This window comes from Engraulis encrasicolus, chromosome 11 (genome assembly GCF_034702125.1).
Source record: "Engraulis encrasicolus isolate BLACKSEA-1 chromosome 11, IST_EnEncr_1.0, whole genome shotgun sequence".
Taxonomy (NCBI): Eukaryota; Metazoa; Chordata; class Actinopteri; order Clupeiformes; family Engraulidae; genus Engraulis; species Engraulis encrasicolus.
In genome coordinates this window covers 23,325,843-23,338,342 of record NC_085867.1, presented here as the reverse complement: position 1 = coordinate 23,338,342, position 12,500 = coordinate 23,325,843, and the positions used below count along the sequence as shown (strand labels likewise).

The following is a 12,500-nucleotide window of genomic DNA, read 5'->3' as shown; positions in this document are numbered from 1 at the left end:
ATATACTTGCAATTTGTAATGAACAGTTAATTAAATGTAAGCACACTGATGACAGTTCTCATAAAGTGCACAATTGACAAGTAAGTAAACAACACTCTGATACTGATCGTAATTAGGAGTAATTAGCCGTATTAATCGGGAGTAATTAACCAGTGCTCTCCCCCATATTGTATGCCTTGGGCACAATCCCTGGTGCTGAACGAAAAATATTTTAAATTTTTTTTTGTAAAAAAAAGGTTTGCACACTTTTGGATTTTTTCTTTAAAAGTTTCTTATATTTTTTTCTTTTTATTCATTCAGCTGGCATGATGACGTTTCTTAATTGCATAATATTGTGTGCCTGTGTAATGTTTCTTTATAGTGTATTATTATATGGTTGTGACGTCACCAGTTGAATGCTCCATTCATTTCAACGGGGCTCCCCAACGTTCGCACGTCTGTTATTTTTCGATAACGGACGGGTTGGTCTATAACAGACCGCTGTCAATGGCAACAAGACTTTTCACTGCTAAAGCGACTTTTCAACAAGACTTTAATCAGCTGCTGTGATAGACAACACCTGTTGTCCTGGCTACCTAGCTGTGTTCCTAGCGGTGTTCCACAACGGCACTGTTTTGTTTTGCGCAGCAACAATCTTAACATTAAATAGGCCTAAAGAAATGTCCCCGCCATGTGTGAGTCATTTAAGTATATCCATATAATAAGCGGGTTAACTTTCGGCGAGTCGGTCGCTTTGTGGAATAGCAGCACTTCAGAGAGAACAAGACCCCTCCGCTCCGCGTCGGGGTCTAAAGATTCTCTCTGTCGTGCTGCTATTCCACGGTAGCGACCTTCTCGCCGAACGTTAACCCTTACATATTGTATGCTTGTGTAATGGTTTGCTCTGCCCCTACTCCCACCCGTTCTGTAGGCCGCCCGCCTCCCCGTGGTGCTAAAGGGCCCCCCGAAGGCCCCCCCCAGCCCAAGGGGCCCCTGGAGAGGGTCTACCAGGAGATCGCCATCCTCAAGAAGCTCGACCACCCCAACGTCGTCAAACTCGTGGAGGTGGGTGTGGCATACCCACTTTGTTGGACACCAGTCAACCAGTAGCAAACCTAGGGTGGCGGGTCAACCTTGCCTTTTGGGAAACGTTAATTGTTGTGCTCTTGGTCAGACACAAGTCTGAAAGAGATTTGAAGGTCGATGGTAATCAGGCTAAGTGTGGCCAGATCAGTCTGCCTGCCTCTCTGCCTGACTAACTTGACGTTCACAGTGACTCTGACCGTCGACGGTTGATGGACAGTGTGTTTGATAGAATGGGACCTGTCTTTTAATGTATGGCGTTCATACACACGGCCTGTTTGGCTGAGGGATCTGCCACAGCCATCAAAGTTTAAAATTCTGAATTTTTGGCTGAGGCAGCAGAACCAACGGTCCCCTCAATGCATTTCACGTCCACCCATTAGTCCATGAGGTGCCAATGTGAACTTGACTATCTATCTATCTATCTATCTATCTATCTATCTATCTATCTATCTATCTATCTATCTATCTATCTATCTATCTATCTATCTATCTATCTATCTATCTATCTATCTATCGATCTATCGATCTATCTATCGATCTATCGATCTATCCATTGATCGTTAGGGAGGATGTGAAAGGTGAAAGAGCCACAGGCATTATTGTATTGCATTCATGTCTCCTGTTTCCTTTCATGCATAAACGGCATATTGTGAATCTGAGAGTGTTTATTTCTAAAGGTTTTAGATGACCCCAGTGAAGACCATCTGTACATGGGTAAGCACACGCGCGCGCACACACACACACACACACACACACACACACACACACACACACACACACACACACACACACACACACACACACACACACACACACACACACACACACACACACACACAGAGACACACACACACACACCCACTCAAACACAAATGCACACGCTAAATTATTGTTGTGATATCAATTTGCCTCGACATCAATAAACTAAATGAGCCCATTCCGTTGTGTTGTGTGTCCACAGTGTTTGAGCTGGTGAAGCGAGGGTGAGTATAGCCTCTCGTCTCGGTTAGCATTCTCCACATACAGTATTCTTATACCTTATTCACTCTGATAGTATTGTGGGTACTATTAATGCTATTTTCTCTCTGTCCCTCTATTTGTGTATGTGTGTGTGCATATGCGTGTGTGTGTGCTTGCGCGTCCACGTGCCTGCATGTGCGTCTGTGTGTGTGCGGGCATGCGTGTGTGTGTGTCTCTCTCCGTGCATGTGTGCGCATGTGAATGTGGGCGTGCGCGTGCATTCACGTGCATTCGTGTGTGTGTGTGTGCGTGTGTGTGCATGTGCGTGTGCATCCATGTGCCTGCGTGCGTGCATATGCTTGTGTGTGTGTGTGTGTGTGTGTGTGTATTCCTGACCACAGGGCGGTGATGGAGGTGCCGGCAGATAAGCCCTTGACTGAGGAGCAGGCTCGCTTCTACTTCCAGGACCTGCTGAGGGGCATCGAATACTGTGAGTACTGCGGCCCAGTCTGCACACCGGGCTCTTCTTTCCAGTCTTCTCTTTCTCTTTCTCTCCCTCTCTTCCCCCTCTCTCCTCTTTCCTCTTTCCATCCATCTCATCTTCCTCCATTCTTCTCTTCCCCTTTCTCTCTCATCCCTCTTTCTCTGTCCATCTCCATCCCAGCAGTTCCATTCCAGTCCTTCCCAGTCTGGACACCTGCTCCCTTTTTCCTATCTCACTTGTTTGCCATAATCCCTCCATTCCTCCCTCCTCCTTTCTCCTCATCTCTCCATTCCTCTCTCCTCCTCTCTCCTCATCCCTTCCTTCCTCTTTTCTCCTCATCCCTCCCTTCCTCTCTCCTCCTCTCTCCTCATCCCTCCGTTCCTCTCTCCTCCTTTCTCCTCATCCCTCCCTTCCTCTCTCCTCCTCTCTCCTCCTCTCTCCTCATCCATCCATTTACCACCAGCTCTGTCCCATTCCTGCCTCCTCTTTCCATTTCCTCTTCACTCGTTCAGTATTCCCTCCCTGCCTCCCTCTCTCCATCCCTTTCTCCACTCGCTCTCTCTGTTCCTCACCAGATCCAGATCGTTCATTATTCCCTCCATCCCTCTCTCCCTCCCTCCCTCTCTCATTCCCTCTCTCCCTCCCTTCCTCTGTCTCTCTCCCTCCCTCCCTCCCTCCCTCTCTCCCTCCTTCCCTCTCTCCCTCCCTCTCTCCCTCTCTCCATCCCTCTCTTCCTCCCTCCCTCCACTCCCTCCCTCCCTCTCTCCCTCTCCCTCCACTCCCTCCCTCCCTCCCTCTCTCCCTCTCTCCATCCCTCTCTCCATCCCTCTTTCCATCCCTCTCTCTGTTCCCCGCCAGATCCAGATCCAGCCAAATGTTGCTTTCATTCTCTTTCGGTTTCCTCTTCATGCGCTCCACTCGTTTAACCTGGCTCTCTCTCTCTCTCCATTCCCTCGTGTATCTCCACTCAGCTTTTTGAGCTTACTCGTAGGTCTAGAACATTTTCAGATTCGCCCAGCTCCGAAACCGCCATGCAGCCAAACCAATTTTTTCAGATATGTGATGTAGTCAAAGTTGAAACGTACATAGTGGAGAAGGGAAAACATGCACAAATTGCAACCATTGTTGAAGACAACAATGGCAATCTTCAGAACCTGAAGAAGGTCGGATGACCGAAACGTTGTATTAAAGTTTGCTGGTGGAATGGACAGTGTATGGGATTTCTTCACACTTGAATGACAACCCCACTGGGATTATATCCTATGCACCTGCCCAACTACAGAGGTGTGCAAAAGCCTCCTCTTGAACTATGAAACCCAAGCTCATGGCATAGTTCCAGATAGGTGATCGTGGAGCAAGGTGGAACCCATTCATCTGACTAGAGACAGGTTATCATTCGCCACACACTCCCTTATTCCCTCCCTCTCTTCGTCCTCCTCTCCATTTCTCTCTCCTTCCTTCCTTCCTTCCTTCCTTCCTTCCTTCCTTCCTTCCTTCCTTCCTTCCTTCCTTCCCTCCTTCCTTCCTTCCTTCCTTCCTTCCTTCCCTCCCCACCAATACTTCAGCCATTTTACTTAGTTCACCACATCCCCTGCCTTACTGCCCTCCTCATCTCTGTTCCTTCTATCCATCTCTTCCTCCTCCCCTCCTACCCACTCCTCCTCTCTTTCTCCATTCCTCCTCCCTTCCTGCCATTTCACTATTCATCCCTCCCTCCCTCCATCCATCCTCTTTTTAAATGTCTTTCATTAAGCGACCACAATATAGTGCACATTAAGTGCTCTTCATTTTTCTGTTTTCCTTGTTTTCCCCTCTCTAAAGCCATTTGCCTGGCTCCTCCAACCACAAGCACGTTCACAACAGAACACTCCATTTCCGTCTCTCTGCGCATTGCAGTGGCTTTAAGTTGGGACATGTATGCTGTTGTGTTCAATAATTTAAACAGAGATGCTATATTTAATGGAACCGACCGTGCACGGTAAAAGTGGAGCAAGGAAAGATCACTTAGCTGTGTTTGGCTGTGATAAAACACATGCTGTACTCTTATATGCACACATACTGCATATACAGTACACGTGACGTGCACACATGTCCTGACCTGAGGCCACCCTACTAATGCAATTGTGATAATGAAGTAGGCTTCTGGTGTGAAAATGCACACACTCAAACATAAACGCACGCACGTGCACGCACGCACTCACTCACGCAGGCAAAGTTGCTTTTATTTTTGTGAAGCATTGATTGAACTGCCTCTGTGTATGAAATGCGCCTCACAAATAAACCTGCCTTGCCTGATCTGGAACTGAAATAGTTCAACTTAGATTTTTCTTATACTTCAAATATAGAAAAGTTTTATGTTTTAACTGACATGTTTCCACTGTAGTATATCTTCCGTCTTCATCAAAGGGTCACATATCTGAAGTATAAGAAAAAACCCAAGTTTTACTGTAACAGTTTGACATAATGAACGTCATACATCTAGTGATGTCGGCTATGACTTATGTCCTCGATTGTAAATCGCTTTGGCTAAAAAGCGTCTGCCAAATGCAATCCAATGTAATGTAATGTAGCGTCTTTTATTTCTATTCTTTGTTTTATTTAACAACAACAAAGAACAAACAAAAACAACCAGGCAAAAACAAACCAACCAACAAACAAACAAACAATAGAAAAAAAGACGGGGTGAAAACCACACACACATCACAATATTTATCCCCGAATTTCCCTCTCCGCCCACAGCATAATGTAATGTAACATCTATGGAACTGAAATAGCCTGTATCTCTCTCCTCTATCCAGTGCATTACCAGAAGATCATCCATCGCGACGTGAAGCCCTCCAACCTGCTGGTGGGAGACGACGGCCACATCAAGATCGCAGACTTTGGCGTCAGTAACCAGTTCGAGGGCGCCGACGCCCTGCTGACCAGCACCGTGGGCACGCCGGCCTTCCTGGCGCCAGAGACACTCTCCGAAACACGCAAGAACTTCTCCGGAAAGGTGCGATAAATTGCTTTGTGATCAGTTGTGTCATCTCGTCTCTCCGCACCCCATCTCAGTCATGGGTAAGCAGTCAGTCATGGGTACGCGGTTAGGGCCTCAGACTTGTAGGCCAAAGGTTGCCGGTTCGACTCCCAACCCGCCAGGTTGGTGGGGGGAGTAATTAACCAGTGCTCTCCCCCATCCTCCTCCATGGCTGTGGTACCCTGAGCATGGCACCGTCCTGCCACACTGCTCCCTTGGGGTGCCATTACATTAGGGCTGCACAATTAACCGGAAATATTCGAAAATCTTGATAAAATCGTGAAATCAAAGTCGATGATTTCAATCGTGATTTAATCGTGGCAATAGTGACCTACCTTTGAGAGCGTCCTTGAAGCCAGAACACACTGACAGGCTGGTGTTTCTGTCCAGAAATCTCTCCGTTAAGTTACTTAAGTTTCATGCTATTGCCTTTACATAATTATTACAATTCATTTTATTTTGATCATCCCGTATATAATTCATTCTTGGTTATATTTCATCTTGCTATGATTGTCAAAAAGTCTTGAAAAAAAATTAATTACTAATTAATCATTAATAATCGTGATTAATAATCGTGATTACGATTTTGACCAAAATAATCGTGATTATGATTTTTTTCATAATTGTGCAGCCCTACATTGTATTACACGGTGCACCTTTAGCAACTAAAATACTAAAAATGTGAAGATCACTTTTCCCCATTGTAAGGCTCCATACAGTCTCCAGGGGGTATTTGTGGTGTGTGTTTAGCTGTGTGGAGCTTAGACGAAGATAAAGAGGGTACTGTCAGGCTCTTGTGGTGCGACATGGTTGTAGTATCCTCATGGGGCCACTAGAGGGTTTGAAGATGACACTGATCTCATCTCATGTCCCTGTGGTATGCCTGTTTGTTTGTTTGTGTGTGTGTGTGTGTGTGTGTGTGTGTGTGTGTGTGTGTGTGTGTGTGTGTGTGTGTGTGTGTGTGTGTGTGTGTGTGTGTGTGTGTGTGTGTGTGTGTGTGTGTGTTTTGCTTGTTTGTTCAGGCTCTAGACGTGTGGGCTATGGGAGTTACCCTCTACTGCTTTGTATTTGGAGTGGTAAGTCCCTCTTTTACTTACACACACACACACACACACAAACACACACACACACACACACACACCCTCTTTTATATTGAATGTTCATACTTAAAAACGTAATGATGCAGACATTAACGTACAAAGCGGATTCCAAAAAAGTTGGGACACTTTGTATTTTGTGAATAAAATCAAAATGCTGTCATTTTCAAAACATCTAATATGTTAATAAGGTAGAGCATTATGTACAGACAACATATCAGTTGTTAAAGTCGAGCAGAATTATTGTTTTGAGGTAATTATGTGATCATTTAAAATTTGACCCATGCAACAAATCTCAAAAAAGTTGGGACAGGGCCAAAACATGTTGTAATAGTTGGATAATTCTAAAAATAACACAAGGAAGAATATTTTAAAAGGAACTATATTGACTGCCAACATTAATGCACAACTAAAATACCATCACAGAAAGGCTGTGGCACTCAGCAGTGAATATTTTGAGGGACTAATTACTTATCTATTACACAGAAATATTGAATTATCAAAATTGCAGGCATATAAGGCCTATTTCCATAATATAGAGTTCTGTGTAATCATTGCATGAGTTATGAGATCATGACATACTTGTGGTCAATAAGCAAACTATGACACTCCAACAATGACAGCTCTCGAAAAAATGACCATAAACACAACACTTGATTAATGCACATGATGCAGACATTAAACAGTGTTACATGCAGAAAAGCTCATTCTATGGACCTAGGAGACATGTGAAACTGTCCTCTGATTACAGGATGGAAAATATTCAATCCTGTTTGAAAATTATGGAGTCATGCACCCTCCAAGTTATATAGAAAATGAATACTTCAGCTTGATTTAGTGGTCAGTCTAAAAGACAGCATATACGATGGTAAGGGGGTGCAGAGGTGACTTGGTTAGGGTCTTCTTACTCATGTAGAGCATTAAAATGAATGTTAAATGATGCATACAGACTTTAAACAGCAAACATAGCTACCAAGGCATTATATTTTGGAGCACCGCCTTTAGGTATTGTCCCCTAATGGTGGCAAATTTAAATCTCTACTACGTTCCAACAGTGTGGTTCCATCATAAGAGTAAACAGGTCACAAAATTGTTTTCTTGCAGTCAGGATATGCCCATATTAAGCATAACAAAAAGGTAAACAAGTTGAAGAACACACCTATCAGTTGAGCTGCTGAAATCATGTCTTGCACATCAAAATATCTAATTTTTGAATAAAATTATGCCATCAGTCAAAGTATTGAACTGTTCAGTCACATCCCTTGTGTTGTGTTTAGTCTTATCTAATATAAAATGCATGTTATTGGCCCTGTCCCAACTTTTTTGGGATTTGTTGCAAGGGTGAAATTTTAAATGATCACATAATTACCTCAAAACAATAATTCTGCTTCACTTTAACAACTGATTTGTTGTCTGTACATAATGTTCTACCTTGTTAACATATTGAAGGTTTTGAAAATGCCAGCGTTTTGGTTTTATTCACAAAATACAAAGCGTCCCAACTTTTTTGGAATCCTCTTTTGTATGATACTTGTGCATACATTACACATTAGTATATCACACACACACACACACACACACACACACACACACACACACACACACACACACACACACACACACACACACACACACACACACACACACACACACACGTATATGATAACGATTTACTAACATAATGACCATAACTATTAAACATAATGGAATGCATAATTTAAGCCATTTAACATTCTGGGTTGAAACATTTCATGTAAGGCGGCATATTCTACATTATTCATGTCCAATGTTCACTTATCTTTTCCCTTGTTCATAAAGACCCTGTCATCTTACAGCTTACTTACACACTCACTTACAGCTTAGGTACAGTCGGTCATGGTACAGACACAGAAGTGATTCATCTTTAGCAGATCACTTGGGACTGTTCGTTATTTATTTTCGGGGTCATCGGAAGATTTCCACCCTTGGTAGTCACCCTTTCTCTACAAAAGGGTCCTATGTTCCCCGCATTGTATCTGACAAGGGGATAAGGCGCAGGATGCTTGCCCATGCATATTTCTTGCACGAACGGTTGCCAGGCGTATTTCATGTCAAGTTTGCGCATAGTGGCAACCTAACCCTAACCTTATCAACAACCTGCGCTCGCCATACGGCAGCAGTCTACTTGGAAGCAGCGAGGAACATAGAACCCTTTTTTTGAAAAAATGGTTCTAAGTTCCTCGGTAGCGGGGAACATAGGACCCGGGCGGGGAACACAGGGATGACCCCTCCTCAGTAGTGTGTCTGTTGTCTCTCAGTGTCCCTTTATGGATGAGCGCATCCTGAGCCTCCACCAGAAGATTAAAACCCAGCCTGTGGAGCTACCAGAGCAGTAAGTAGCCACCACCGCGTGGTATTATTATTATTATTATTATTATTACCATCCCCTTTCTTTTCCTATTATTTATTATAACTACACAGTTGACAGCGGTTGCAACTTCATTTCAACCTTCATTTCACTGCCAATTGTGCCAGCACAAGAAAGCATGCGACAAATAAAATCTTGAATTATGAATCTTCAATCTTGAATCTCAAATCTTTTGCATTACATTACATTTAGCTGACGCCTTTTCTTTTATCCAAAGCGACTCACACTTATTTTAAGCACAGGGCATTGGAGTGTGGTGGGAAGTGATAAAGGTGGGATTTGAACCTGCAATCCTCTGATCCAAAGCCCATCTCCTTAACCACTAGGCCACGGCTGCCCCAGAGAAGAAGACAAATAATCTTGTGTCTTGTCTCCCTGTGCAGTGCGGACGTGTCTGATGACCTGAAGGACCTGCTCCTGAAGATGCTGGAGAAGAACCCTGAAAGCAGGATCACCGTGCCCCAGATAAAGGTCCCCACACTGCTCTTTTTTGTCATCAAATTGTTCTTTTATTAAACAACAACAAAGTAAATGGAACAACACATGTACAACAACGCAATAAACACAAAGCCCTCAGCCCACCCACCCCACCCCACACCAAAAAAAACCCACACAACAAAACACAACATGCATCACACACACGCACAAAACCAAAGAAACAATAATGTAACACCAAGACAAGGACAAAGACAATCACAAAGACGCATACACACACCTACACACCAAGGGGGAAGCTACAGACTGGGCTACCCCAACAGCTCTCTCAGAGACGATGCAGCTGACTGCCATGTGGGTAATGTCCTCTCTGAGGCGGCATGAATCTGTGCAGTGAATAACTCCATATAGACGGTCCCAACAGCTCTTAGTCTTAAGCGAAGTGAACTTTGCCATTCATATTCATTCCTATGAGGGAGGCGAAGGCAAGCGAACAGGATCGAACGAAGTGAAGCGAAAATATCAGACCAAGTTTAATATTACGCAAATGACGAGCGAATTTTGCCTGCGGTGGCCAATCAATCCAACAGCACAAATGTTTCATTCTGTTTGATTCGCTGTGAAGATCTGATGACAGTTGGGATGTCAGAATAGAACACAGAATTTTGCCTCTCTTCACTTCGCTCGTTTCGCCTGCATGTGTCCCAGTGTGTTTATAGGAATTTTGTTAATGTTTAAAGACCTACAGATTCAAAAGACCAAAGACCAACCAAATCTGCTAATAATTGAATCAACATGTGTCAGCCGTTTATGTCACAAAAAGCTTGGCGATGTCTATGTTTTCATATTTCACTTACCCAGCAATGTTTGATGAGATGAACTCAGCTCTCCTATTAGAGCCGTATCCTATCAAAGATTCACCAGCCTAACATCATGCCAGCATTCACAGTTTATGAAGGCATTAAGATAGATTTATCAGATTTTCTAGATTTTTAACATACTTGTAGGTTTGTTTCCGTCAACAGCCTACATTTGCTCTTTATTGGTGAGCAGAACGTAGCTGCTAATCCCTTGGCCATTATTAATACATCACCAGTTTAAGTACCTTGGCTGGACTCCAATCGAGTTAATACTTAAAAACCATTTAAGCCTGTTCATTTAAACGGCGGTTTGGGAAAAGGGTAAGGGTAGTGGTAAACATGGGGTAAACATGGTAGCGTGTTGAAAACCAAGAAGCTGCTAAAAAAGAACGATCTAGCGCTTAAAAATCAGAAACATTGTGTAATCATTGCGGCTCTTCTAATGGCTCTTTTCCACTGGCGGTTTTCTGGTAGGCCTACAGCTTGACGCAGCGATTCGATCATTTTCGATGCTTAAGATTCGGCCACGATATGATACGATTCGAGGCGATTGTCGGCAGAAGGATCGATGCATCGATACATATCAATTATTATTGACATCCCTCTCTCTTGTGTGTGTGTGTGTGTGTGTGTGTGTGTGTGTGTGTGTGTGTGTGTGTGTGTGTGTGTGTGTGTGTGTGTGTGTGTGTGTGTGTGTGTGTGTGTGTGTGTGTCCAGGTGCACCCCTGGGTGACGCGCCACGGTGCGGAGCCCCTCCCCCTGGAGGATGACAACTGCTGTATGCTGATCGAGGTGACGGAGGAGGAGGTGGAGAACTCAGTCAAGCATATCCCCAGCCTCGCCACTGTGGTCAGTTACTCTGTAGTGTGTGTGTGTGTGTGTCTGTGTGTGTGTGTGTGTGTGTGTGTGTGTGTGTGTGTGTGTGTGTGTGTGTGTGTGTGTGTGTGTGTGTGTGTGTGTGTGTGTGTGTGTGTGTGTGTGTGGAGAACTCAGTCAAGTACATCCCCAACCTCGCCACTGTGGTCAGTTACTCTGTTGTGTGTGTGTGTGTGTGTGTGTGTGTGTGTGTGTGTGTGTGTGTGTGTGTGTGTGTGTGTGTGTGTGTGTGTGTGTGTGTGTGTGTGTGTGTGTGTGTGTGTGTGTGTGTGTGTGTGTGTGTGTGTGTGTGTGTGTGTGTGTGTGTGTGTGTGTGTGGAGAACTCAGTCAAGCACAGCCCCAGCCTCACCACTGTGGTCAGTTACACTCTGTGTGTGTGTGTGTGTGTGTGTGTGTGTGTGTGTGTGTGTGTGTGTGTGTGTGTGTGTGTGTGTGTGTGTGTGTGTGTGTGTGTGTGTGTGTGTGTGTAGAACTCAGTCAAGCACATCCCCAGCCTCGCCACTGTGGTCAGTTACACTCTGTGTGTGTGTGTGTGTGTGTTAGGGTGACCAAATGTTTGTAGTCTGAAACCGGAACTCTTCGGCTGTGACTTAAGGACAATATTTGGAGGGCGGGTCTGGGGGTCCTCCCCCAGAATTTTTTTAAATTTTTTAGATGCAATATCCTGCATTCTAATCAATTTTAGGGGGAGAAATGACAAATCGCAACTGACTCCTTCAGGGTTTCTATACAAGCGCTGGCTGCTATTAATTGTTGCAGGTAATCATGTAATAATTTCCATATATTTACCTGATAGACATGTGGGGCTGTGTAGCGGATGGCCAAAACCAGGACATATTTGTGTCCCGACAGAGTTTGCTCGGGACCTGGGACACACAACTCCAAACCGGGACTGTCCCGGTTAAACCGGGACGTCTGGTCACCCTAGTGTGTGTGTGTGTGTGTGTGTGTGCGTGCGTGCGTGTGTGTGTGTGTGTGTGTGTGTCTGTGTCTGTGTCTGTGTCTGTGTCTGTGTGTGTGGAGAACTGTCAAGCATATCCCCAGCCTCGCCACTGTGCTCAGTTGAAGTGTGTGTGTGTGTGTGTTTGTGTGTGTGTGTGCGCGCTTTCTTGCTTGCTCACACATACTGTACATATTTCAATGTTTTTGAGGTCCAAATGTGTATGTGTGAAGAACATCTGTGACGGCACTATGATGTTCCTATGTTCCCCGGGTCCTATGTTCCCCGCAACCGGGGATCTTAGAAACCTTTGAAAAAGGGTTCTATGCTCCCTGCTGCTTCCAAGTAGACTG

The 12,500-nt window shown here is 44.5% G+C and overlaps 1 protein-coding gene across 2 annotated transcripts in view; it reads left to right on the top strand.

Moving 5' to 3' along the window:
* Positions 1-12,500, top strand: part of LOC134458860 (calcium/calmodulin-dependent protein kinase kinase 2-like) — a 36,055-nt gene that overhangs the window by 16,379 nt on the left and 7,176 nt on the right. For both annotated transcript variants that reach the window (XM_063211256.1, XM_063211255.1), the window contains exons 6-14: positions 911-1,044; positions 1,743-1,779; positions 2,027-2,048; positions 2,427-2,515; positions 5,308-5,507; positions 6,554-6,607; positions 8,926-8,999; positions 9,419-9,506; positions 11,048-11,179. In XM_063211256.1, the coding sequence (XP_063067326.1) occupies positions 911-1,044; positions 1,743-1,779; positions 2,027-2,048; positions 2,427-2,515; positions 5,308-5,507; positions 6,554-6,607; positions 8,926-8,999; positions 9,419-9,506; positions 11,048-11,179 (830 nt within the window). The remainder of the gene's footprint in view (positions 1-910; positions 1,045-1,742; positions 1,780-2,026; positions 2,049-2,426; positions 2,516-5,307; positions 5,508-6,553; positions 6,608-8,925; positions 9,000-9,418; positions 9,507-11,047; positions 11,180-12,500) is intronic.